A 24,500-nucleotide genomic window follows, 5' to 3' on the forward strand; every position below is an offset into this window, starting at 1 on the left:
ACGGCTGCTTGCGTTGTGGCTGAAACGTCGTGAGAATTATTTTATTATGTTTTATTTGTATTATTTTATTACTTCCCTTCTACGTGACTTTACCGAAAGAACCAAGAAGATGACTCATTTCTTAATTTCTTTATTGCTTAATTTATGTTTTTATTTTATATGTGCTTGGTAGTAGGGGTTTCATTGCTTTGTATGTAAGCGTGTGCGTGTGTGTGTGTGTGCTGGGCTTCTTTTGCACGGTACTAACCTCTGATTAGCACAGTTGGCTATGTGGGGTGCGAAAGAAGTTTAATATATATAAATACATACATAGCCAACCGCATATATGGGATTTTCTGCTTATATATATAATTAATGTACAACGTTGTGGGATGCTGTTGGCATGAATGACGCTACATAAAATGAAAGTATTATTGTTAAATATGCAAATACTAAACAGTATCATGAATAATAAAATAATAACTGACCAACTGGCACTGTGGGGAAAAACCCCTTATTCACAATCTAAAGGTTAATAGCTCAAGTTATCGCTGAGGGTTGGCTCACCCAATCATGTACCCAAGGTTGTTAACATTAATAACTTGATCAAGAGTCAACACTGGCTCATCCTACCAAGACATTGGAATAGAGTGTTGAATTTCCACTTCTGGCTCAGAAGAGATAATAACAGATGATCACCATCCAACACGCTTTTAAATTTGGAGCCCACTTTGATCTAGAATTTTAGCAATACCGTCCAAGGCACATCAGAGTGCATGTCCAATATATATGTGTACAGCATCTTGAGATGTGGTCGCATTGTGATGTTTTATTTAAAACAAATTTAAAATAGTCAAGGTAAATTGATAAAAACATGGAAATAATTTCCATAAGGCCTAACTCGGTATCACTACGCCTCTGGTAATTTCTTAACAATACACCTGCCACAAGTGCTGAAAACTTCAAAATTCGATTCTGTCACAACATTTACTGGTTTTTTTTTTATATGAGACATAAATAGTGCCAAACGTGAATAACAGGGCAGCAGAAGACCAGGTGTGGTAGAGAAGATAAGGGGCAATACTGACCAAGACAATTTCACAATAACTAACAAGTTGCAGCCATCTACTTTTATGTACTGCCTGTGAAGTATGGGAATTGACGGCAGGAACTTCTTGACGGGTAACACACTTTTATTAAATCCTTTAGGTATCACAATACAACGTGTGGTCTCTCTTCTTCCTCCGACACACTCCACTAATCTCGTGTAAGCTCTAGGCCTCTGGCTACACCCGATACACTGGACTCGTGTAGACCCTATGCCTCTGGCTACACACAATATACTCGACTCGTGTAAGCCCTATGCCTCTGGCTACACAATACACTCGACTCGTGTAAGCCCTATGCCCTGGCTACACATATTACATTCGGCTCGTGTAGACCTATGGCTACACCCACTACACTCGCCTCTGGGTTACACAGAGTCCCGGTCCCCTTAGGACAGCGGGGCTAGGTACCGCAGGGCTCTAGGTCTTCATCCCCGTCTTCCTTCTTCGCTGGTTACACACTCCCCTTACGCCTGTGTGCATCCCCTTTTATAGCCCCTGCTCACGAGGGACGGAGCTGATGCGGCGTCGACGTGAGCGTCGTTCCTTAATGACCCAATCACGACGCACTCTCTCTCAGCGCGTCACCGCCCACAGCCAATCGGTACCCCGTAACCCACGACCCCGCGCTGACCCCTGATCCTCCACCGTCAGCGCGCGTCACCACCTACACAGCCAATCATCACGCACTGTGCATACGATCCTTAATCCCAGCGCGTATCACCTCTACACCTGTAATAAACTTTTGCACAGAGCCATTATACATACAACACACATCGCACACTGTAATAGGTTTTGTTAATTAATCCCGGAGATGCAATTTATTTAAATACTGCTGTTTCCTTGGGGAGAAATTAATTCTCATCAGGCCACAATTAGCGATTGCTCGTTTTTATTATTTTAATGTTTTCATTTATAAGTGTAATTGTACTGTCCACTCTATTGGTCTTTAAAAGGTCACGAAAATATATCATTTAATATGTAAATTGAACAGCTGAGCTTATAAACATTTACAGAATGCTACATTCTTTTCAATGTGCTGCCAGAAAACAATCTGAAGTGCATTACTGAATTACAAAATATAATTAATTTCATAAGTAATGTATTTTCAATGGTGATATTAATGGTAAAATATTAATTATATGCGCACTGGTAAATATTAAAGAATATGTGCGTCTAAAATCAAGTAATTGAAGCTAACATTTGCTCATTAAATATGTGAATAACTAATTAAACAATTTATGACAATTTACAACAGATGATTTTATAAATATATGAGACACATGCACGTCAATATATTAATATTCTTTTTTTTAATTAAATATATATTTGTAAAGGTAATTATAAATCTGTCCTATCATCTCATCTGAGTTAGATTGTTTTATTGATTTAAATGAGGGTGCTATATTTTGATTATTATGTCTGCGTTCAAATTAATTAAACCACATTCTATATTTATGAAACCTTCATTTGATATACAAAGCGCAAAACAAATCGAATTTTCTTGATCCTTGCAAAATTGATCCAAGATGTAAGCAAAACATAAAAAATCATTTGAAGATGTTTCAAAACTATATCAAAGATTATTACAAGTAAAACAACGTTGAACTCATCAAATGCGTTACCGTCTAATATTGACTTCATTATGGCTATGATGTCAATTTTGCTATGTAACAAAATAAATTATAGAATATATGTTGTTACACTTGCACACAGCATCTGGGAAGTACAACAAAAATCTGCGCTCTTTGAAATATTACATATTACTTAAAATGTATCCCAAGATGTAATTATATTATGTCTGTAAGTTTTATAATGGTATGGAAATAAATTAAGTCATCTCAGTGTTACTTTTCTCTTCACAGTTTTTGTTCATAGTTTAAACTTTAAAAGCTATGGATTCAGAATAACATTTACATGACATCACATGAATTATTCAAAGGACAATAAAATTACACAGTGGTTGAAAATGCTATAATTCTCATTCTGGTTAAGATTTGTTCAAAGATTCATTATTGTTGGTCAAGCCATCTGTGCATGATTTCTTTTCTTAATGCACACACACACACCCAGAACTAGACAGCAGAACAGGCAGCCTAGATGGAGCAACACAAAGAACACAATGACATTACACCTCTGCCACATTGGCGGGGTGATAACAAAACCAGCCAAACAAGCCAGTGCATTACTTGACCATTCTCATTAAAATTGAACAAGCCCCACCACACGACCTGTTACAGTTTTACGTATTGTATTTCTTTTGTCCATGAAAGCCTACGGGACGAAAAGTCAATTTTTCAAAAAGGAGTTATAGAAAACAACAATGAGCGCACAATTCTTCTCTTGAAAACATTCTGTGTTTAGAAAATTTTAAATCTGTCATTTCCTCTAATTTAAACTGCAGGCCATTTCGGTATATTTTAAAGTCCACCTGTGTTGAAACAATCCATCCAGGTGATATGGGGGGTAGAGTGCACAACTTGCTATTGGCCGTTAAATTTCGATTTAAAGCTTTCGTGACTGCAGGGATTAATCTTCTTGGTTCTTTCGGTAAATTCACGTAAAAGGGAAGTAATAAAATAATAAAAATAAAACATAATAAAATAATTCTCACGACGTTTCGGCCACAACGCAAGCAGCCGTCCTCAGGTGAAAACCAGGTCTGTCGGGGAGACAGCGTCTGAATAAAACAGCACACGAGCTTGGAGCATATATATATAAGCTGGGTTGGAAGGGGGGGAAAGGGCGCTTCGACAAAAGAATTTGCATATCAAGAGGAATTTAGCATATTTATGAGAAATGCAGGAATGTGATTAGTACTACTTCCCTTCTACGTGACTTTACCGAAAGAACCAAGAAGAAGTACCACTTTGCAGAATATCAGCAGCAGTTGTCCAACGGATGAATTGCCACTGGCTTAGGATTGTGGATTTTCCACCTCTGGCTCAGGGCTATAAACGTGACAAGCATATCACCCCACGCACATGTAAGGATAAAACCCGTATCGATTTTGTATTTAAACACGTGTTATTATCAAAAACAATTATTTTGTTTTATTACCAAAAATAACTAATATGTAATCGATTATCCAATTGCCTTATTTTATTCAAGGGGTGCCACAGTGGCAAGATGTTAACAACCTCGCCTGAGATTGTGGGTTCGATCCCGACCCTCACACCTGTATATTTGGAGTTTGCATGTTCTCCCCGTGATCGCGTGGATTTTTCTCTGGATCCTCTGATTGTTCCCCCCACATTTAGAGTATTTGGCTGCTATAAATTTCCAAGTGATAAACCACTTCATTGAGCTATCATTTGTGGTCAGTCACTTCTGAAAAAGGGCTATACAGATCAGTCGGCTTTACCTCGTAAAATAAAACATAGTTGAGTTTCTAGATCAATGTGTCACAGTGGCATTTTCTTAACCAAGACAACCCCTGGAATAGTTCTAACTCCACCAAGCCTCATCAGCACATTGTGACCTATTAGACAAATGCCACTGTTGGATACAATAACTGTTAATCAATGCTCTGGATACCAACGTCATGATTCATGAACATGGTAAGTTTCATGCCAGCCAGTGCCACCAGGCAGTGTAAAATCACGCTCCTGGTGCCAAGGGCTATTCATGAACACGAACGGACATGCAGGACAGTAGTGGCACTCAGCCCTCCTGTGCTGTGGCCCAATTGTAACATTAGCCCAATAATCATAATACAATCAAAAATTGTAAATGGTATGCAACAGTTTATTATGTTTACAGTGATACCTCGGTTCACGAACTTAATTCGTGAACTGACTCTGGTCGTGAACCGAATTGGTCGTGAACCGAGGCCCTTTTTCTCATAGGGTTCAATGTAAATCCGGTTAATCCGTTGACCTTTTTTTTTGGTTTTTGAAGCACAAAAATATGAAACAAATGACAATACACATTACTGTAGTACTGTACAGTATAGTAATGTATAAAGAGAGAACACTAACCTTGCTTGAGATGACTTCTGGCATGGAGGAAGGCAGGTGGGAGGCGGGTGGGAGGCGGTTATTGTTTGGGAGTCCAGTACAGTAAGCACTCAAACGGGTGAACTGTACAATACAGTAAGTACAGTATTGTACAGTACAGTAGTACAGTACTGTATGTGCTAAAAAGCACACCAAAAATCAAAAAGTCACTTAAAGTGTCTTCACAGTACTCACAGTACTTCTTTCTGTGTCTCTGCTTCTCTCCACGATCTTCCTACAGGAAGTCACGACCATGTGACAGCCTGGAAATAGCATTAAAATGGCCGCGGCTCCTGTTCGTGAACCGAAGCGGAGTTCGTGAACCGGAGCATATTTTTATGAAATTTTCTGTTCGTGAACCGAGTTGTTCGTGAACCGAACCGTTCGTGAACCGAGGTATCACTGTACATTACAAAATGTAAGCTCATACTTGAAGTCTTCAGATTAATCACGTGAAAAAAAGCTAAGTTTAGAATAACTTAAGGTCCACCTTTTTAACATTTCTAATCAATACTCCTTAAAACCAACAGAAGGGCCAGCCAATGGCAATCGCAGGTAATAGGATAGCATGGTCGGAAGGAAACTTCAAACTAGAGTAGAGGATTATGAGGATTTGGTGGTTTTAATTATTTGTCTGCTCAGAAATACGAATGGGATACTGTATGTTGTGAGGCAGACATTTCAACAGCAAAACACCACGTGGAGTGAAGGCCTAAATTTGCCAAATTTGAACATTCACTGCAATGGTCACTTTTATATAGATGTGTGCCTTGTAGAGTCCTGACATTTTGTAAAAAGTTATTTATGAATCCTCCCAGATCTTAGGTATATCAGCAAAGTGGCACTGGTTGGAGCGCTAAACTTTCGTTTGGAAGGCTGTGGCTTCAAATTCTGGTTGGAAATCAATTCAGTTCACTATCCCTCCAGAGCTGATAAAATAAGTACTATACCACTTTGTGAGAAGTCAACAATGGTGGTTGCTTATGTAAAGACTGTCCCCATCAAATAAATGTCGAATCTCCAAAACCCGTTCAAAGCTGCCAAAGGCGACGAGTACTATCCCAATGCTGATTTAAGCATGGAGATCCTCACACTTTGGCTGCAGCAGATATATCCTATTGAAATGTTCGAAATAAACCTAAATAAACATGCACCTCTGATTAGCGTGGTTGGCTATGTACGGCTGAGAAAAAATTTTAACATACATACGCACATGCACAGGGGTCATAGGATGCATACTCATATGCTTAGATATTAGAACTCAATACAATATTTCCACCAACTGCAGGGAAAACATCTTGATTCATAAAATGCTGAGACGTAGTTTTCCTATTCTTTGCAATAACGCTTTGCAAGGTTTTCCAATATACAGCCAGCTTTCGAGCGTCAAGCATACATATTTATTACAAACAAGCCATGAATCGCCATTTTGCTAAACAATAAAGTAAATAAAATGAGAAAAATACTTCCCATGGCAGCTCACGGCACCACAGTATTACTTTTGTAGTCTGTGATATAATTTAAAATGTAATGAATGTCAAGGTGGCAAAATTGCAATAAATAAAACCTTTAAAACAAAGGTTTTTTTCTCCAGTGGGTTGCAACATGCCACGTCTAAATTTTTGCAACAAATGATCATTTGTGCCATTTTGGCATCGCTCCAAGTGTCAAGTGAGCTTTTGGGGAAAGGTACTTTATTTTATTTTCCTGAGGAAATGAAATACTACAGCTATTTACCAATGACTGGAACTAGCACTGCTGGCAGAAAATAAATGGCTTTAACACCCTGCAAATATATGCTAGCACAAAATGGGTAAACCCCATTCTTATTTTTTCATATATGCTCGCACGGTCTCTCTCCCCTTTGAATTCTCTGGAGAAAATATTGCATGTTCTTTTGTTGACCCGGAAACACTTGTTTTACCTAGGTGAAATGAAGAAGATATATCAATTATTACTGCTCATTACCGTAGTACTGTCAACGATTGTGGAAATGGCCACAGCAGAAGCCTTCATGTATCGGTGTTTCCACTGAGTTCTGACGTCTGCTATTTCTATTCTAAGGTTTTTTCGGTAGAGTCGCGTAGGTAAAACATTAAAATTAATCAAAGTAAAATAAAATAAAAATCACGACGTTTTGGAGGCAACACAAGCTTCCGTCTTCAGGTGGAACCGTCACAGCCACGACAGCTGTATCAAGTAAATGAGTCTGCTATTTCCCTGCATTGTTGGATGACCAGGCTTGTCCAACCATCTTGTTCTAGGTCAACCTCTTTAGCGTTCCTTAGGTGCACTCCCCTCCAGTGCCACCCCCTCAGTCATTGTTCACAATCCATCATGGTTATGTGGCCAAAGTATTTTAGCTTCGCCTAAGCAGGCATCGCACCAAGTTCTATGAGCTTTGTGCAAACGAACCCGATACAAATATATCATACCCGCAAAAGTTGCAAATGAAGAGTTGAATGGTACAGATTTTACTTTTCTACTTACTTAAAAAAAAATTGATTCAGCTAGGTGGCACTATGAAAAGGCACTTGATTAATAGTCAAACTGTCATAAATAAAAATCCCATCCTGTCAATAAATTGAGTATCAAACGTGTGAAGAGTGGTATTTGTTCTATTCGGATAATCGTACTTGCCATAGGGATGAGGAATTTCCACTACTAGTTCAGGGCCACAAATGGAAATGAACACTGCCCAATGTTCATTTTAGCATGTAGACCCTGAACTGTTGCAAACATCAGATTTACCTCTGTCAACAGATGCTGATGATGATGTTGATGCCGATGCAATCTTATTCCTAACAGAACAAAGCTATGTATATTTTGTCATATTTTTCATACACACAGGACATCTGAATGAAAATAAACATGAGGCTCTTTGAGGGCAAGTCTATCATAACAGATACAACATGTTTTTTTCAGTCATTCAATATCCATGTGCATAGGCTTTCATTTGTTTTAAATTTTCAAACGTATTTTTGTTATTATGATGTAAATATTGAGTAGTGCCTCGATTTGTCCACATTTAATAAAAAAAAAGGTCCATAATTAGATGAATGCATTATTGTTTTATGATGCCTAACAGTTACACAAACTGTTCATCATTTCCCAAGTTATATAATTAGGACAACAAAAAAGCACAATGCATTGCAACTCACAGCGTGCTGTGTGATCGCATGAAGCGTGCTGCGTTGCAGACAGTCAAAAGACTCCACAAGCACCCACCCAACGCTTTGGGAATATGGTGCATGCCAAATGCGATGGAAATTAGCTTTGACAATGTTCCATAATTCGTAAACATATTCCGGTTTTAACCCACTAATACTCCTTATGCGTAGCAATTTAGCAAAAGCAATGTGACCATCGAAGATTGGTCATTCGGTGATATCCAAATGCGTCAAATTCATGACCACATAATTAATATGAATTTTGTCAAAGGGAACATTTATATATGAAGTCAAAATGTGTCAGTGTGGACAGTGAAAGGAAACCATCACTTGAAACTGTTTTCAAGGATAGACCTGTTGTCACTGACGTCAAGATGACGTCATTGAAATTGAAAAACGCAAGAAACTCGTGTTTTTGAAGAGCTTGCTGCTTGGTAGTTAACGTTAAAAAAACGATGGAGAATGAATGTTTACAAAAGAGTGATGCAATTGTGGATAATATCAGAAACAGCCAAGGCACCTATTGATGCATCGTTTGTTGCTAACAGTTTGTGTGCAAATAGACGTGAGATTAACAGTCATGGGGGTTATCATCCTAATCTAAAAGAGTTGGGGCACTTTACACTAATTAGTGGTCACAGGCACCAATTGGTGGAATGACATCACGTGTGCATGGTGTCGGGTCAAAGGTTAGGAACAGATCTAAGGTTCTGGGCCAATCTGAGACACAATCTTGCCTGTGAGTAGCACAGTTAACTAATTGTTCAAGGATGTTCTTAATTTGAAAATAAATCAGCTTCACGGCCAGCTTTGTTTGTGGCGTGGCTTTCTTGCTGCCATGAACCAGTGGGTATTAAAGTAATCAAGGACAATGATTTCAGCACGAATATGAAAAAAAAGTCGTACTGCTATTAGGCACATGTGTTATTAAAAACCGGTCAAATGTACTTAAGGATTACTCAAAACTCAGTGATAAAAAAACAGCCCAAGCAATAGCACACGCTTGCTTATAACTTCTGTCTCTCATTGTAATTCCAAGCGTGCGTCTCTCCGTGGTTGTGTGCACACTTCTACATTTTTGCACACTTGACATTCTTTGCACACATTCCATATTCCTCTTTGATGTCCACGTTCCTCGTCTATGTCCTCGCAGGTAGTAATTCATTTCAACAACAACAAAATACCTCAGAGGACGAATGCATGTTGGAAAACATTACAAAATCCATGGATATGCATGCTTTTCTTCCTTGTTAAATATATATGACACCAGCACAGTGGGGACATGTATTAATGACTCAGCAATAATGACAGCAGACTTCGAATCTGCATTTCAGCAAGGGGTTCCATGCCTAAATCGGGTAAGTCAATGAAATAATACATCTTTATTCAGGAGTGAATTAAATAATGTTGTAATACACCGCCAAAAGAGTTTAAGATTTTATTGCGATATTTTCACTTATACAAATTGAAATGCCTAAAATAACACAACGTGCCAGTCTATGATGAACAGAGATATTTGTGTAAAATATCTCACGATCATTTAACCGTAATTAACGCAACATCAAGCTAAGAATTCGTGAAATGTTAATGTGTCTCTTTCATAAGTCAGCACTTGATCATTCGCACAGTAATTGCATCAACAATTTGTTATGAACAGATCAATGTAAAAATACGACCCATCCTAGGTAGCTGCAAGCCTTAACTCAATTTGTTGTTTCATAAAAGCTTTGCTTATCTTAATATGCCAATCAATGCACTGCAGACAATTATGTGAACGAATTACAGTTTTCGCAACCGTAATCATGTGTTCATTCGTGTGCCACCATCCCATGATACAATTGTTGACGTTCAAACTATTGCATCTACTAAGGAAGATATAGCACAAATGTGACTAGAAGACATATATAACATTATTTTATATATAACACATTCCTGCGGAGGGAGCTAGTAGGAACGTTGGGTTGCTCGGTCAATGGCCAGGGTCAACGGCGGCGTGGTGTATTCCGTAAATATGGCCGACTGTGAGGGCGGGCACAAGCCGGCGTGAGTAGGTTAAACGTTGAGTTTTATAAGGGCACCACGGGGTGACCAGCCCCTCCCCACCCAGCCCCACCCCACCCACCCCCCACCCACCCCCCACCCAGCCCCACCCTCCCCACCCAGACTCTCCCCACCCTCCTCACCCAGCCCCTCCCCACCCAGCCCCACCCACCCCACCCAGCTCTTCCCCACCCTCCCCTCCCCACCCAGCCCCTCCCTCCCCACCCAGCCCCTCCCTACACGACGGACGGACACAATAATCCTTTGTGGGCTAGTGTAACCTGGCGGTTCCTACCAGTATGTAACGGTAAATGAGCATTTTATGAGAAAAGCAGAGTCGATCATGTATTGTATGTATTTTAACAAAGATATTTCAACGGGGGCTCAGGCGTCAAAGCACTGATGCAGCACCCTACATGGTTCGAGAACAGGTTTCAGACACTTGTAATTTAAATAAGATTATCTCATGTTCATGATCTCAGCCTGGTCACCATTGACTTCCCCCCCCCTCCCCCTGTTGTTTTTTGTACTTCATTACAGCTCTGAGAATGTCCAGGTGTAAGAATTAAAGGACATTTGAAAACATCTTACTGTTCGGGCATCTGGGTAAATGTAGCACCCCTCCCCCAGGGTGTGGCTCATGATGGGCACTTGAAGGGATCTCGACAGTAAATCTACGATAGCTCTTTGAGCGAGCAGGCTATTTTCTAACACAGGGTTATGCACGGAACTGTGTGATTCAGATTTGAAATTGTTGGATTTGATTTGGTTCAGATTTTACTTGTTTTCTTCTTGTAGAATGATACCAAGAGCATAATTGGATTCAAAATGGTTGAAATAAATACAATCAAGAGTTTTACAAATATACAAACGCGGAATCCTCTTGTCGCAGAACTACATTTTTAAACACCTCTATGAGGATATGAGAATAGGTTTTCCCCTTTTTTCTGGCAACAAAATAGGTGTTGAGATGTTAAAACACCAAACTGAAATCTTTTACAAGAAATCTGCATTAACCACAATAGTTGTGGCCCCATGATGTAGCTGCTCACCCCGAGCTCTCAATACTCTGATAGTGCATTGTCTTTGTGTTGTATGCCTTTTGGCGTCCTCTGGTCTAACACCGTTTTGAGACTAGGCTCAAAAGAAAGATTTCTCTGGTGTGGACCAATCAGTTTCAAAGACCACAAGTATTGTGGTTAATGCAGATATGATTCCTTGTAAAAGGTTTCAGTTTGGTGTTTTAACATCTCAACACCTATACTCTTAGGTTTTTTTCGGTAAAGTCATGTAGGTAAAAAATTAAAATAAAATTCATAAAAGTTAAATAAAAAATCACGACGTTTCGGAGGCAACACAAGCTTCCGTTTTCAAGTGGAACCGGAAGCTTGTGTTGTCTCCGAAACGTCGTGATTTTTTTTTACTTTTATTAATTTTATTTTTATTTTTTACCTACGTGACTTTACCGAAAACAACCTAAGAGTATGGATCCTTGCAGTCACAAAAGCTTCAAATATAGGATCTCAACACCTGTTTTGTTGCCAGAAAAAAGAGGAAAGCCTATTCTCATATTTTGGTACTGGCAAAGGAGGTCCCATTATGTACCTCTATGAGGCTTTGTTAGTTAAGTAATGGACAATAATAATATAATAAAATAATAGAATAATATAATATTATTACTTCCCTTCTACGTGACTTTACCGAAAGAACCAAGAAGATGAATCCCTGCAGTCACGAAAGCTTTAAATCGAAATTTAACGGACAATTGTTAAAGTTTTTACTGATTTTGAAAAAAAAAAACTATTATTTTAAATGTAAATGCTTACCCTCCAATCTCCCAGCAATTTAATGAATTGGCACAATTCATGACTGCAATCCGATTTCATAATCGATCACTTTTTACATTTCGGTAAAAGTAGGTATCCCTAGTGGCTGCAGATGACACATTAATACAGAGAGGAACAATGTTCCACACTGCCCACCAGGGATTATTTAGCTGTCTGTCTGTCTGACGTGCATAAATAAATATATAATACACACAGCTCTTTGATTGGTGGAGACCTTAGGGGAGGGGCCTGAGGGGGGGGGGTCAGCGGAGGGGCCTGAGGGAGGGGGGTCAGGGGAGGAGCCTAAGGATATGGGGGGGGGGGTGCTCAGGGGAGGGGCCTAACAGAAGGGGGGTCAGGGGAAGGGCCTAAGGGAAGGGGTGGTCAGGGGAGGGGCCTAAGGGGGCGATAGTTAAGGGGGCTGTCTGCCTGGCTACCTAAAGTCAAGTTATCTTTTATACATACAGGTACGAACAACAGGTTCCACACTGCCCACCAGGGATTATTTGTCTGTCTGTCGTGCACGAATGCGCTGTCCAACCAAGTTCCTACCTGCCCACTCCGAAGGAACGTGTTCCATTACGGTAGATATGGGGGATGTGCTTACACAGGAACTTCCTAATATGGTGTTGAGTTTGGTCACGTGACCAGGAAGTTACGATTTAAGATTCTCGAAGCCACGAGGAAGGGGTGTCAGCCATTACACAGAGTACAAAATGGAGGCACAATTAGCATCTCAGTGAAGACAGGTGCATCTGTTCATTGTGGGACTCTAAGAAGCACTGTCTGTAAGTTTGTTTATGTTGATATGATACTGGGAATGCTGTTATAATGTTAGGATTTCCATTATAATGCTGTAAATGTCTTGTCTTGCCTCACGGCAGATGGAGAGCGTACGTTAACAGGAAGTTCCTGTTTTTTTATGCTAATGTTGGTCACGTGACCAGGAAGTGACGATGTCAGATTTCCACTGTACCACGCAGGCATCAGCCATTACACAGATAAGTCAAGATGGCGGCACGCATCGCATCTCAGTGAGACCACAGCCGCACTTATCCATTGTGGGAGCTTAAGAAGCATTATCTGTAAGTTGTTTATCTTCCTATAATATTGGAAATGCTGTTGTAATGTTGGAATGACCGTTATAGCAATGTAAATGCCTTTATGGTGCCGTTAAGTTGTTGTAGTAAATACGAGGCCTAGTTAGTAACGAAGCCTGTGACTTTCCTTATTGTGGATGTTACTTGTGATTTAGTAGGTCGAGTCAGACTTGTGCCTATGTTGCGATCCTGAGAGTAAAGATGACGAAGTATTTCATCCACAGTTTAGTGTTAAGTGTAATGCTGTACATTTGGGGTGCAGTGGGATGAATACACTAATAGCCTGTATGCAACGCACCAGCTTGTGCCTTTGTCTAGTTGTTCAGGGGTAATGTCCTTCCAGGATCTATTGTTATCTGAGACAATGTTCTGATGCTGTGGTGTTCATTGTGTGGGTGTTTCCGAATTATAACAGATGCTGTATCTGTGTTTTCTCACCAGTTTTACCTGTTACAATCAATAAATGACGATCGGAGTTGGACGGTCATCCTGGCTCCAAGGGTTTATTGAACACATGGTTATCTACTCGACTAGCGGTGCAACACAGCGCACAGCGAGGCCGAGATATGCCTTTATAATGCTGTTAAATTGTTATGATGAATATGAGGCCTAGTTAACATGGAAAGCCTGCCACTTTCATTATTGTGAAGGTTATTTGTAGTTGAATAAGTCGAGCCAGACTTGTGCCCATGAAACTTTAATGCGATCTTGAGAGCAAGGATGAAGAAGTATCTCATCGACAGTTCAGTGTTATATGCAGCACTGTACATTTAGGCTGCAGTATGGTGATTACACAAAGTGACCTGATTTATCACAGTAGTTTATTCTCTTGTATAGTTATTCAGTGCTAATGTAGGTGCCTGGTCCATCCAGGACATTGTTGAGATTCATGTTACCTAAGACAATGTTATGATGCTCCAGTGTTCATTCATTGTATTGATATTGCAAGTGTAGTGTAGTAACTCTTGAGATTGCAAGTGTAGTGTAGTAACCCAGGAGACTTGTAGAGCCAGACGGAGACGAGGATTCTTACATAGGGCTGCTTGCCGTTCATTCACAACTGTTACACACTTTTATACATTCTTTACACTCTCTACACTCGACGCTTACACACGTCAGAACTGTCCTTTACACGGACATCCCTTAGCTATCTACGCCCCGGTATGGCTTCCCTTATGCCTACCCCCTCGTCTGCCCCGGGCAGGGGCTCACCCATCACTGCCCGGTGACGAGGATGAATCCTCTACATCTCTAGCCCTTCTTCGACAGCGGCTGGGATGTCTTCCACGCAGGCTCTCGGTCCCTTCACTCTCACTCTCCCCACGGCGACCCCACCCTTGTCCCTGGGTCCCCCTTAAGTACCCTGCCGCCTCGATGACATGACGTCACCACATCACGTCATCCCACTCTATAGATGATATGACGTCATCCCGCTACTCCTCTACACAAGTATTAACAGATGCTGTATTTTGTGCTGTGTTTTTACATCAGATTTACCTCGTTCTATTAATTAAATACGTTGGAGTCAGATGTTCACCCTGGCTCTGAAGGTTGATTGAATGTGAGGTTGACTACTTGGATAGTGGTGCAATGCAACGCACAGCGAGGTCCGAGACAATACATTAAGATACAATTAACGTCTCTATGGCAAGAGTAATTCTATCTATCTTTCTCGTCGCCAGTATAACAGACTCAAACCTTCTAATATAGGCCAATCAAAATAATACACACTATCAATATTATTTATGACTGCATATTCACCATTGACACTGAAAAAATCCTGCATCAACAGGCAGACTCAATTACAATGTACGAGCTTCGCGAAGATCGTAGAGATGGGGCCTTCGGATTTCCTCAGTACTCCCAACCCATGTACACCTTGAGGGCCCCCTTTTCGATTTTTTCCTCCTGTCCTTGAGATAGCTGCATCGAAGAACAAACTGCATTGTGTTTCAACCACCATTGTAAGAATCTCATTAAAAAGACTTCAGTGTCTCCCGAGCAAGGCCATTCCATTTGACATGTCTCACTCGATCGCCGCTTGCAATTCCTGACCATTAATATTCGGGTCCTATGGAGCGCCTCTTTAAAAATGAGGGGGCTAAGTCAAAATTGAGGTGATGGAGGGCTGTCCTATGCATTGAAACAATGTCCCCTCTGAAATCATCTTGGAGATTCAGAAAATTAATAAAGGATATTGAGGAAATAATGACAGCATATTTTGGGAGCTAATGTTTAGTACGGAGATGGATATTAATGAAATAATAAATTGTTTTAGGTTTAATTTTCATTGCTTCCTAGCATAAAAAAAGAAGTGTAAGCCGAAAAACATGACACTTAAAAACTGAACGTATTCCATTGTATTAGTTTAGATCCAATTCGGATTGTTTTTTATCAAATAAAACATTCCACATTCGTACCTTTTCAAACATATATCTGTTGTTGCCGCACGATGTGTTCCACAGCCAAGCATATTCACATGACAATGGCAGAGTCCTATTTATAAACCGTTGACATGAGTAGACTGGTGTTAAAGAATCCCCTATAGTGACTAAACCGCTGACTCGAGGTGTCACAGTGTGAGCAAATGGCATGCTACATTTATTCCACACGTGCGCCATGCACTTTCTCGGAGTGAATCCCTAATGTGCTTCAGAAACTTACACATACCTGCACATATTTACAAACGTCAGAACACGCTTCTGGCAGGTGTCAAAGATGTAAAGGATTCAAGGCACGAAGCACTGCGGGTAATTAAAGTAGATATCTCAATGAAAATGATAACACCGTTACAAGAAAATGTCTCATAAGTATGGGGACTAGGTGTAAAGGGCTTAAACTATCAAAATATTTCACGGAACTAAGTTTGACCACAAGTAGCGGGAAACATGATGGCATTTCATAAAGTACGGGTGGGGTAAATCTTTCGACAAACTAAAATACAATACGTAATGAAACTGCATTGGAAGAGTAATGTTTATAATAACATGTTTTATACCTGTAGAGAGATATACGTGCAATATTATTAAAGTCCTGTAACTCATTGACTCACAGTTGGACAAATACAGATGAAGCCCTCTTTAACGACTATCCCCGTAAACAACTAATCACTTATCGACGGGCCTCCATCGAGCCCAAAGTGTTCACTTACCGACCATTCCCCTTTTATTGACGGGCTGTTGTAGGTAGAGTAAATATTAATTAATGCATTGATTTACCATGTTTATTTTAATATTATGTGTTTGTAATGTTATTAGTATCTTTATGTATTAATATCCATTGTTTAAATATTATCGAGTACGTTTTTTGGGTGAAAAAGGGGAACTTTCGATGCTATCGGAACAAATTAAGCCTTTAACGTGCATTCCTATACTCGCTTAACGACCAAATCACTTCACGACCGGTTTTCTTGGCACCAATTACCGTTGGTTATTAAGAGGGATTCTACTGTACAGTTTCTTATAACATAGCCAGTACCATGCTATGTCGAGTAAATGCTGACCTCCATGTAATTCATGGGGAGAATTGACTATTGCATCACCACACGATGGCAGCTTGAAGGATGGCCTAGGCCCAGTTGAGACACGACTCACTACTGACGTTAACAGTGACCAGGTATCACCAGTGACGTCAGCAGTGACCAGGTATCATCACTGACGTACGCAGGGACCAGGAATCACCACTCATGTCAGCAGTGGCCAGGAATCTAACTCAAGTCGCAGGGTTTATTGTAGAGTGAACTATTTACGACTCCATTTGAACACACTGGTAGCGTAAACATTCATTTAAATTAAATATAATAACGTATTTTGAGGATTAGGTTTTGCATTCAAATAAAGACACTCAAATTGCACACTCACTACCTACGGTGTTGATTCCTAAACATCATGGGGCCAAATATAACAAAAGGCCGAAAAACACATCTTGCAAAAAATATCTTTAGTAGGATATAGTTGCATGCAATTCACACATGCTATTGTGTACAGTAAGTGGCATTAAGAATGATAGACAACGATAAAACATTTAAATAGCTTTCTCTGCAAGGGGTTAATTTTTTTCAGTTCTCTTCACTCGAAACTAATGTATTGGCTGCTTTCAGAACAAGCCATTCAAGTGTTTCCCTTTCAATATTTCAATACACCACTGTGAAGATAGGACCTACAAATTGGGCTCACCAATTATGCCCATTTTCTCCAGACAACTGCCTAGAAATGCAATTTCCTCGTATTTAATTTGATGCTCAAAAAGGTAGTTTTCTCCACGAAGCCAGAGAACATTGAAATTGTCTTCTCAGGTGTGAAATGGCTTCTAAGTTATAACAATAAATAAGGTTGCTTTTAATATGTAAGCATTATCATGTATCAAACAAAATAATGTGCCCGTTATCTAATACATGAAAACAGAGACTGCAATGTATAGGAACTGCAATGTAGGAACTCCGTGGGTTTTCAGATATCATCATGATAGCGCAAACATTCATGAGGTTCTCAAACCATCATAAGCCATGGTCAATGTGCTGATGAATAAAGGCCTGCCCAAGCTGCCACCACAAGACATTACTTAGGAAAACAAAACATCAAACAGAGAGTGATGAAGGACACAAATTCTGGCATATTTTTTTCTTAAAATGGTGAGTTAAAAATGTTTATCAGCTAAAATGTTCAACTTTTTTAGCGTATATAATTACATTTCATAACAAATACCACGATTTATAATTAGCAATATTGTTAAAAGCTTTGTTGATTAGCTCCATACAATGTAGACTGTGATTGGAGCGGCCATTAATGTTGATTTTCTATCTGGTTGGAATGGACGTGGGAAGAAATATGGCTGCCGGTTTTGGTGGCCTAAATTAGTCCACAAGAATTCACGCATTTAAGTGGGTACAGATTTTTGGTTGTTGTTGAATTTTTAATGCTGGAAATTGAGACACACACCGAGCCTGTGCATAGATGCCAGGGGAGCCTAAAATAAGCAAATTGATTGTCACTATTTTGGTCGGCGTGTACAATACTCTTTTTATCACCATCTCATAAACCAATTGTTTCTCAGATGGTGATTAAAAAAGCAGTCACAGTGGCCGTTCTTACCCTACACGAGATGGCCCTCGACGTTCTTAAAATAATATTTAGCCACGTGTAATGGTGCATCGATTCATATATTAATATTTATTCTTAAGCTTCATGATACATGCACGAAATATTGCATGCAAGAATTTACTTAAAATGTTTGATTATCATAATGGATTCATGTGTGTTGTATGGAGAGAGGATAGAGGTAATAGCAGTGTCCAATAAACCCAAAGCCTAAGTTGAATTCAGCAGTGAGTGACTATCTGAACCGGCCCAGGTCTACTTTATCAACATCCAGTGTGAAGAATGATCAAACAACCAGCACAACCACCACGGCATGGGGAAACCTCCATCCAGAATGGTTGACAGAGAGCTGCACATTTTTTAAATTATTTCTATTCCTCTGACATGGGCATTAGCTCTTTGCATGATTCTTCCACGTGCAAAATAGCTTTCCAGCGAGATATGTTTCAGCATAATTAGAATCACTGTGCATAGAGAAAGGTCTGAAGGAAAACATGAATTAATTAACTCCGATGAATTCTAAGAAAACATAGAATATATAGTGCGTCATACATGTGTGCGCGTGTGTGTGGTGCATGTTTTGGGGAGCAGTAGTGTAGCGGTTAGCGCGCTGGTACGAACCTGGCGATCCGAAATGGATTCCCGCTCACGGCCAACACTAGTGACGATTATCTGAGCCAGTCCTGAGCTTCCCCTAGATCGACTCAGCCTCAAATGAGTACCTGGTGTGGTGTGTAAACATCGCCACTGGGGAGACAAAGGCATACGGGTGTGGTGCTGACCACCCACCCCTTTGTGTGCCGTGCTGGCCTTCATAGATGCATGCTAACAGCACTTGCCCCAACAATATGTTAAGACTATACGGGGGATCTTAGTCTTTTATGTTTTTTCATGGTGTATGTTGTGTGTGTCACCCCCACCTCCGTGGTGATTCACTGTATTTTCTAGATCCAGGGTGACGATTCGATAAAAATGTAGATTTTTTTGACGTTGTGGAAAACGTAATGGCCATGAGTGGCTGCAGAGGTCACGTGAACTCATTACACACCACAACATTTAAAAATAAAATACGACAATATAATTTTTTTACACGCCTGCATCAATGCATGTGTCGTGCGCTTATGATAATATTTGAATGAAATCGTTTAATTGATTTAATTGATACAAATTGACACCCGTGTGGCATATGTAAGAAGTATAACCCGTAAAAACAAAGTTTTTCACTATAAATCCTTTATATGCGTGGCGGCTAGAGTCCTCTCGTCCTCTGGCTTGAGATGGCTGCCACCTATGGGTCAGATGATTGTCTGCCAGTATTAAGCAATTGGTAATTAAATATTTAATTTGTTTTCCCTAAACAGTGTAAAATTTTGGAAAAAAAATTTCACGAACATTAATTGTCTCGCACAACGAGTCTGTGTGCAAAATGTCAGCTTGATTGGATCACGGGAAGTGGGTTAAAAAACGACCGAAAGATTTGCACGGTCGTAAGCAAGCAAGCACGCAAGCAGGCGAACTTAATATAAATGGTTTAAAAAAACGCGTAAACAAAAGTGATAATGCAGGAGAGCAAAACAATCTGGCAAATGATGTTTCTTGGAATGTAGTATAAGTCACTGGGAATTTCAAAAATCAAAGCGATTCAATTCGTTGTTAAGTTTTCAAATATAGCTGGATCACAGAATCATGTCACAGTCTCTATTTTTCGTATATTGCAAGATAACGATTTGATCATTATAATGGGACATGATTAACACGAGCCTCGGCAACTTTGGTTTATTAAAATTATAATATTATAACAATTGCTATGTGTTTTCAGCCTCACGGCAGGTGTTTTGCTCCACAACAGGAGTGGGGGTGTGTGTGTATACAGGAATTTCCTGTTTTGAGGTTGAGTTTGGTCACGTGACCAGGAAGTTAGGATTTGGCAGTCTTTGAGCCACGAGGCTGGCGTCCACCATTATGCAGAGTTCAAAATGTAGGTACACATCGCGTCCCAGTGAAGCCAGCTATAACTGTCCATTGTGGGACTTTAAGAAGCATTGTCTGTAATTTCGTTTATGTTCTTATAATACTGGGAATGCTGTTATAATGCTAGAATTACCGTTATAATGCTGTAAATGCCTTTATAATGCCGTTAAATTGTTATGATAAATACGAGGCCTAGTTAACAACGAAGCCTGCAACTTGCCTTATTTTGAATGTTACTTGTTATCGAATAAGTCGAGTCAAACTTGTACCCAAGTAACCTTATTGCGATCTTGAGAGCAAGGATGATGAAATGTCTCATCCACAGTTCAGTGTTATATGTAGTGCTGTGCATTTGGGGTGCAGTGTGATGATTACACCATGTGCCTTTATTTAACACTGTAGCTTGTTCTATTGTATATCTATTCAGTACGAATGCAGGTGCCTGGTCCATCCAGGATCTATTGTTGAGTTTCATGTTATCTAAGAAAATGTTATGATGCTGTGGTGTTCATTCATTGTATTGATATTACCAAGTATTAACATATTCTGTATTTGTGCTGTGTTTTTCCATCAGTTTTACCTCGTTCAATTCAATAAATTACGTTTGGAGTTGGATGTTCACCCTGGCTCTGAAGGTTTATTGGATGCGAGGTTAACTACTCGGATAGCGGTGCAACGCAGCGCACAGCGAGGCCGAGACACTGAGTATAAAAAAAAATCACAAGCACACCCGAACATGTCTTACGATCTATTGTAAGTAAACAAACAAAACGTGTTAGCTCGGTGAATATTAACATTGCGCTATCATTAATATAAGGCACATGGCATTAATGTCAATGCACCTTTGAGAACATGAATAATGCATTTGCCATTTAAGACCATGAACAGGTTTATTTTTTATCTTAACAGTTGCATTAATTAAACTTATAAGAAAGAACATCTGTTTGTTTACATTGAAGCTGGTAGATTTAATTTATTTTGCTATCACTCCCAGACATTTTAAGCTGCAGGCTGCATATTTAAATGTCCCCAATCATATCTAAGACTAAACTATGCTACTTTTATTTTACTGGGTAAGGCCCACATATGCTAGATCAATGAAATGGCTTATATTTCGATTTAAAGCTTTCGTGACCGCAGGGATTCATCTTCTTGGTTCTTTCGGTAAAGTGACTTTACCGAAAGAAACCAAGAAGATGAAATGGCTTATTATGTGGAAATGTATAGCAGCCAAAAATACTGTAAACGCATGTTTCATTGGAATACATTTCACAATGTATTCCAACGCAGTGGGCCCTCTCTGACACACGATTCATAAACTAGGTGCGCGCTGCTTATTATTGGTATTTTCATAAGGTCACTGAGATTTTAACAACAACAAAAAACCTACCTCAACTTTTACCATTAGACCCAACATTGCAAATGGGGGAAACATATAACTGGAAATCTACAACAGTACAATTACTTTAATAACTCGTCTAAATGTGACATATTTTCATTCAGCAGGGCTGAAAATTAAGAATGTCATCTGAATGAAATTCAAAAAGCTAAAAAAATTCTACAATAAGCAATGTTAGGGTAACAGACAATTCACATGTAGCACAGGGAGGTGTTCTATTAGTGGAGAAGACAGAACAAAAGCTGTAAACGGTGCAAGTGATCAGAACGATATTTGCTCAAAAAGTGTCAATGCAATAAGAACGGAAACACGCGTTGACATTTCGCGAATAATGACGCTGATAGAGAAAACCAATTTCATATCATAGTATAGCTCGCGAAGTTTATACAGAATCAAAATATATATTTATACTGGAGGAATCTGATAAGCTGTAAAGCTCTTTTTCACGCATGTCCAGTCGGGGCAGTTAACGTTAAAACAACAAACAATACAAAAACGTGATCGGCGTGCAAGATACAAGAAAGGTTATAATCACATCACCCAAACACATAAAAATGAAACTAAGCCATCCCCATCCTACCAGACAAAGCCCACTGAGGTATCAACATATTGTTCAAAAATAACCTCGCCATTTGACATTTATAGCAGCAAAATAATCGAAATAGCCGAAACGCATGTTTCAAACTGTGGAGAGAAAAACCAGAGGAACCGGAGAAAAAATCCAAGCGACCACAGGGAGAACATGCAAACTCTAAATACACATGCGTCAGTGTCGGGATCGAACGCCCACCTTCTGCATGCCAGGTGTGGAAGATAACGTCTCGCCACAGTTGTGAACGTATAGATGCCAACATTGACTCTAACACATACTACAAAAATACTTACAATTGGCAACGTTCCAGCATTGCCAATAACATTAAATGCTGTCGTTGACAGAATTACTTTTCAGATCGACAAGTGAGAGTACAACGAAAGGCACAGTTTTACAAGGGTTACTCGAACTAAAGCACTTGGAATGCAGCAACAATCTTGTTCTTTGTCCTCCTCTAATGAAGGCACACTTTAAACACTTAAAATGGTTAAAGTGCAGTTGAATGGTACAGCCACTGGTTTGGTGCTATTCTTTCCTTATAGTGCAACTGGTGGCACGCTGGCCCACGCTTTATGAACACTCAGCTGTACATGCAATGTTGCAATCCACCAAGCCTCCAAAGATGCTATGAAATAGCTTATTAATGTCAAATGTCCCACTGCCATATGAAAGAAGAACTCAGCTGTTTAGCTATGACTGGGATGCGCACTCACCTGTGAACCCAGGTACGCAGAGGCAGCGGTAGCTTCCTTCAAGATTGATGCAGGCCCCACCGTTTTCACAAGGCCTCAACTCGCATTCATTGACATCCAATTCACACAGCGGCCCATAATAGCCGGCAGGGCAGTGGCAACGAAATCTGTAAAAAATAAAGACAAAGCACCACACAGCCTTTTTTGCAAAGCCAAATTACCGTGATTGTAGAGAAGCAGGCAAATGATGGTTGCTTTGGGTTACCTAAGTTAGATTCCCAGCCACAGATACCAGCAGCATCCCTGGGCTCCCCTGTCCCCCCTTCACCAAACGTGACCAGTTTTGCAGAGTATAGTCTAACAATTATTACGACTGATGAAACATGAAAATTATTATTTTACAAACTAGTCCCAGATACAGACACACACATAGTGGCAAATGTGTCCATACAATTACTAAAACCAAGCAGCCACTCGCACCCAGCACGTTTGAACTTTACCCAGGCCACGTACCTGTTGTCAAGATCAATGCAGGTTGCGTTGTTTTGACAAGGCAATGACTCACATTCATTGATGTTAACTTCACAATAGGTCCCAAGAAACCCATCAAAACATAAACACCTAGAAAAAAACATTTCACGAAGTTAGTGTGAGCGCAGACGTTGTAATAGGATGTACAGTGTACAACGAGTTGTGTTATCTCAGAGAATAGGTGAGTCGCTCAATGCTCTTGCAACATAATAGATTAATAGCTCCCCGAATTAGCATTATTCTACGTGCTATTGTGTGAGTTTACTCTATTCCATTTCACATTTCACAATGAGAACACTTTGTACAATTGTCCTTTAGAACACAATAGTTGCTTGTACGCAAATACTGTTGTACAATAAGTTAATTAATACACAGATGCAAAGGAAGCACATTAAATAGAACAATAAAATTATGGAATAGAATTACGATGTTTTTATTTTCTGTGGGGTTTTTTTTGTTGGATGCAGATGGTTCTTTTTACTGCGTCCACAAAATATTTCTTTTGAATGCCACAGCATTATTAAACTAAATATTGACAAATGTGTTGGGTTGTTCTTGTAAAAAAATAAGCCTGGCGTGACAAAGCAGGTTATACTATCAGTATAAATTGGCAAAGCTATTAAAATATGTGCTGTTTGCTTCTGTGTGTTAATGGGATGTTGAAAAAAAATGCATAAAATACATAAGTATGTGCATACATCATTGGAAAGTTTTAAACTGCAATAAGGAAATGTATTTCTCAAGCAATTATCTTTAATACGCCACATTGTGTTCCCATTACAACAGCACCATTCACGCAGTATGATTGGCGTTCCTTTTTCTATAATTAATGGGTTCATGACTGTCTTAAGCACATACAGTAGGAATATACATCAGTCTTTATATTCTCCCAAATCACTACATATCTGAAACATAAACTAAAAACAATGATGAATAAGTTAATTTTGCCTATTCATTACTGCATGTATAAAAAGTGGCAATTCCACATCCCAATGGACCC

The 24,500-nt window shown here is 39.6% G+C and overlaps 1 protein-coding gene across 1 annotated transcript in view; it reads right to left on the reverse strand.

The window, feature by feature from the left end:
* The window catches only part of EYS (eyes shut homolog), a 283,886-nt gene that overhangs the window by 124,087 nt on the left and 135,299 nt on the right, over positions 1-24,500 (reverse strand). Inside the window, 2 exon segments of the mRNA XM_061569020.1 lie at positions 22,991-23,136; positions 23,483-23,590. Of these exon segments, the coding sequence (XP_061425004.1) occupies positions 22,991-23,136; positions 23,483-23,590 (254 nt within the window).

This window comes from Lethenteron reissneri, chromosome 42 (genome assembly GCF_015708825.2).
Source record: "Lethenteron reissneri isolate LAM-NWPU_2019-01 chromosome 42, ASM1570882v1, whole genome shotgun sequence".
In the NCBI taxonomy this organism is placed as follows: domain Eukaryota; kingdom Metazoa; phylum Chordata; class Hyperoartia; order Petromyzontiformes; family Petromyzontidae; genus Lethenteron; species Lethenteron reissneri.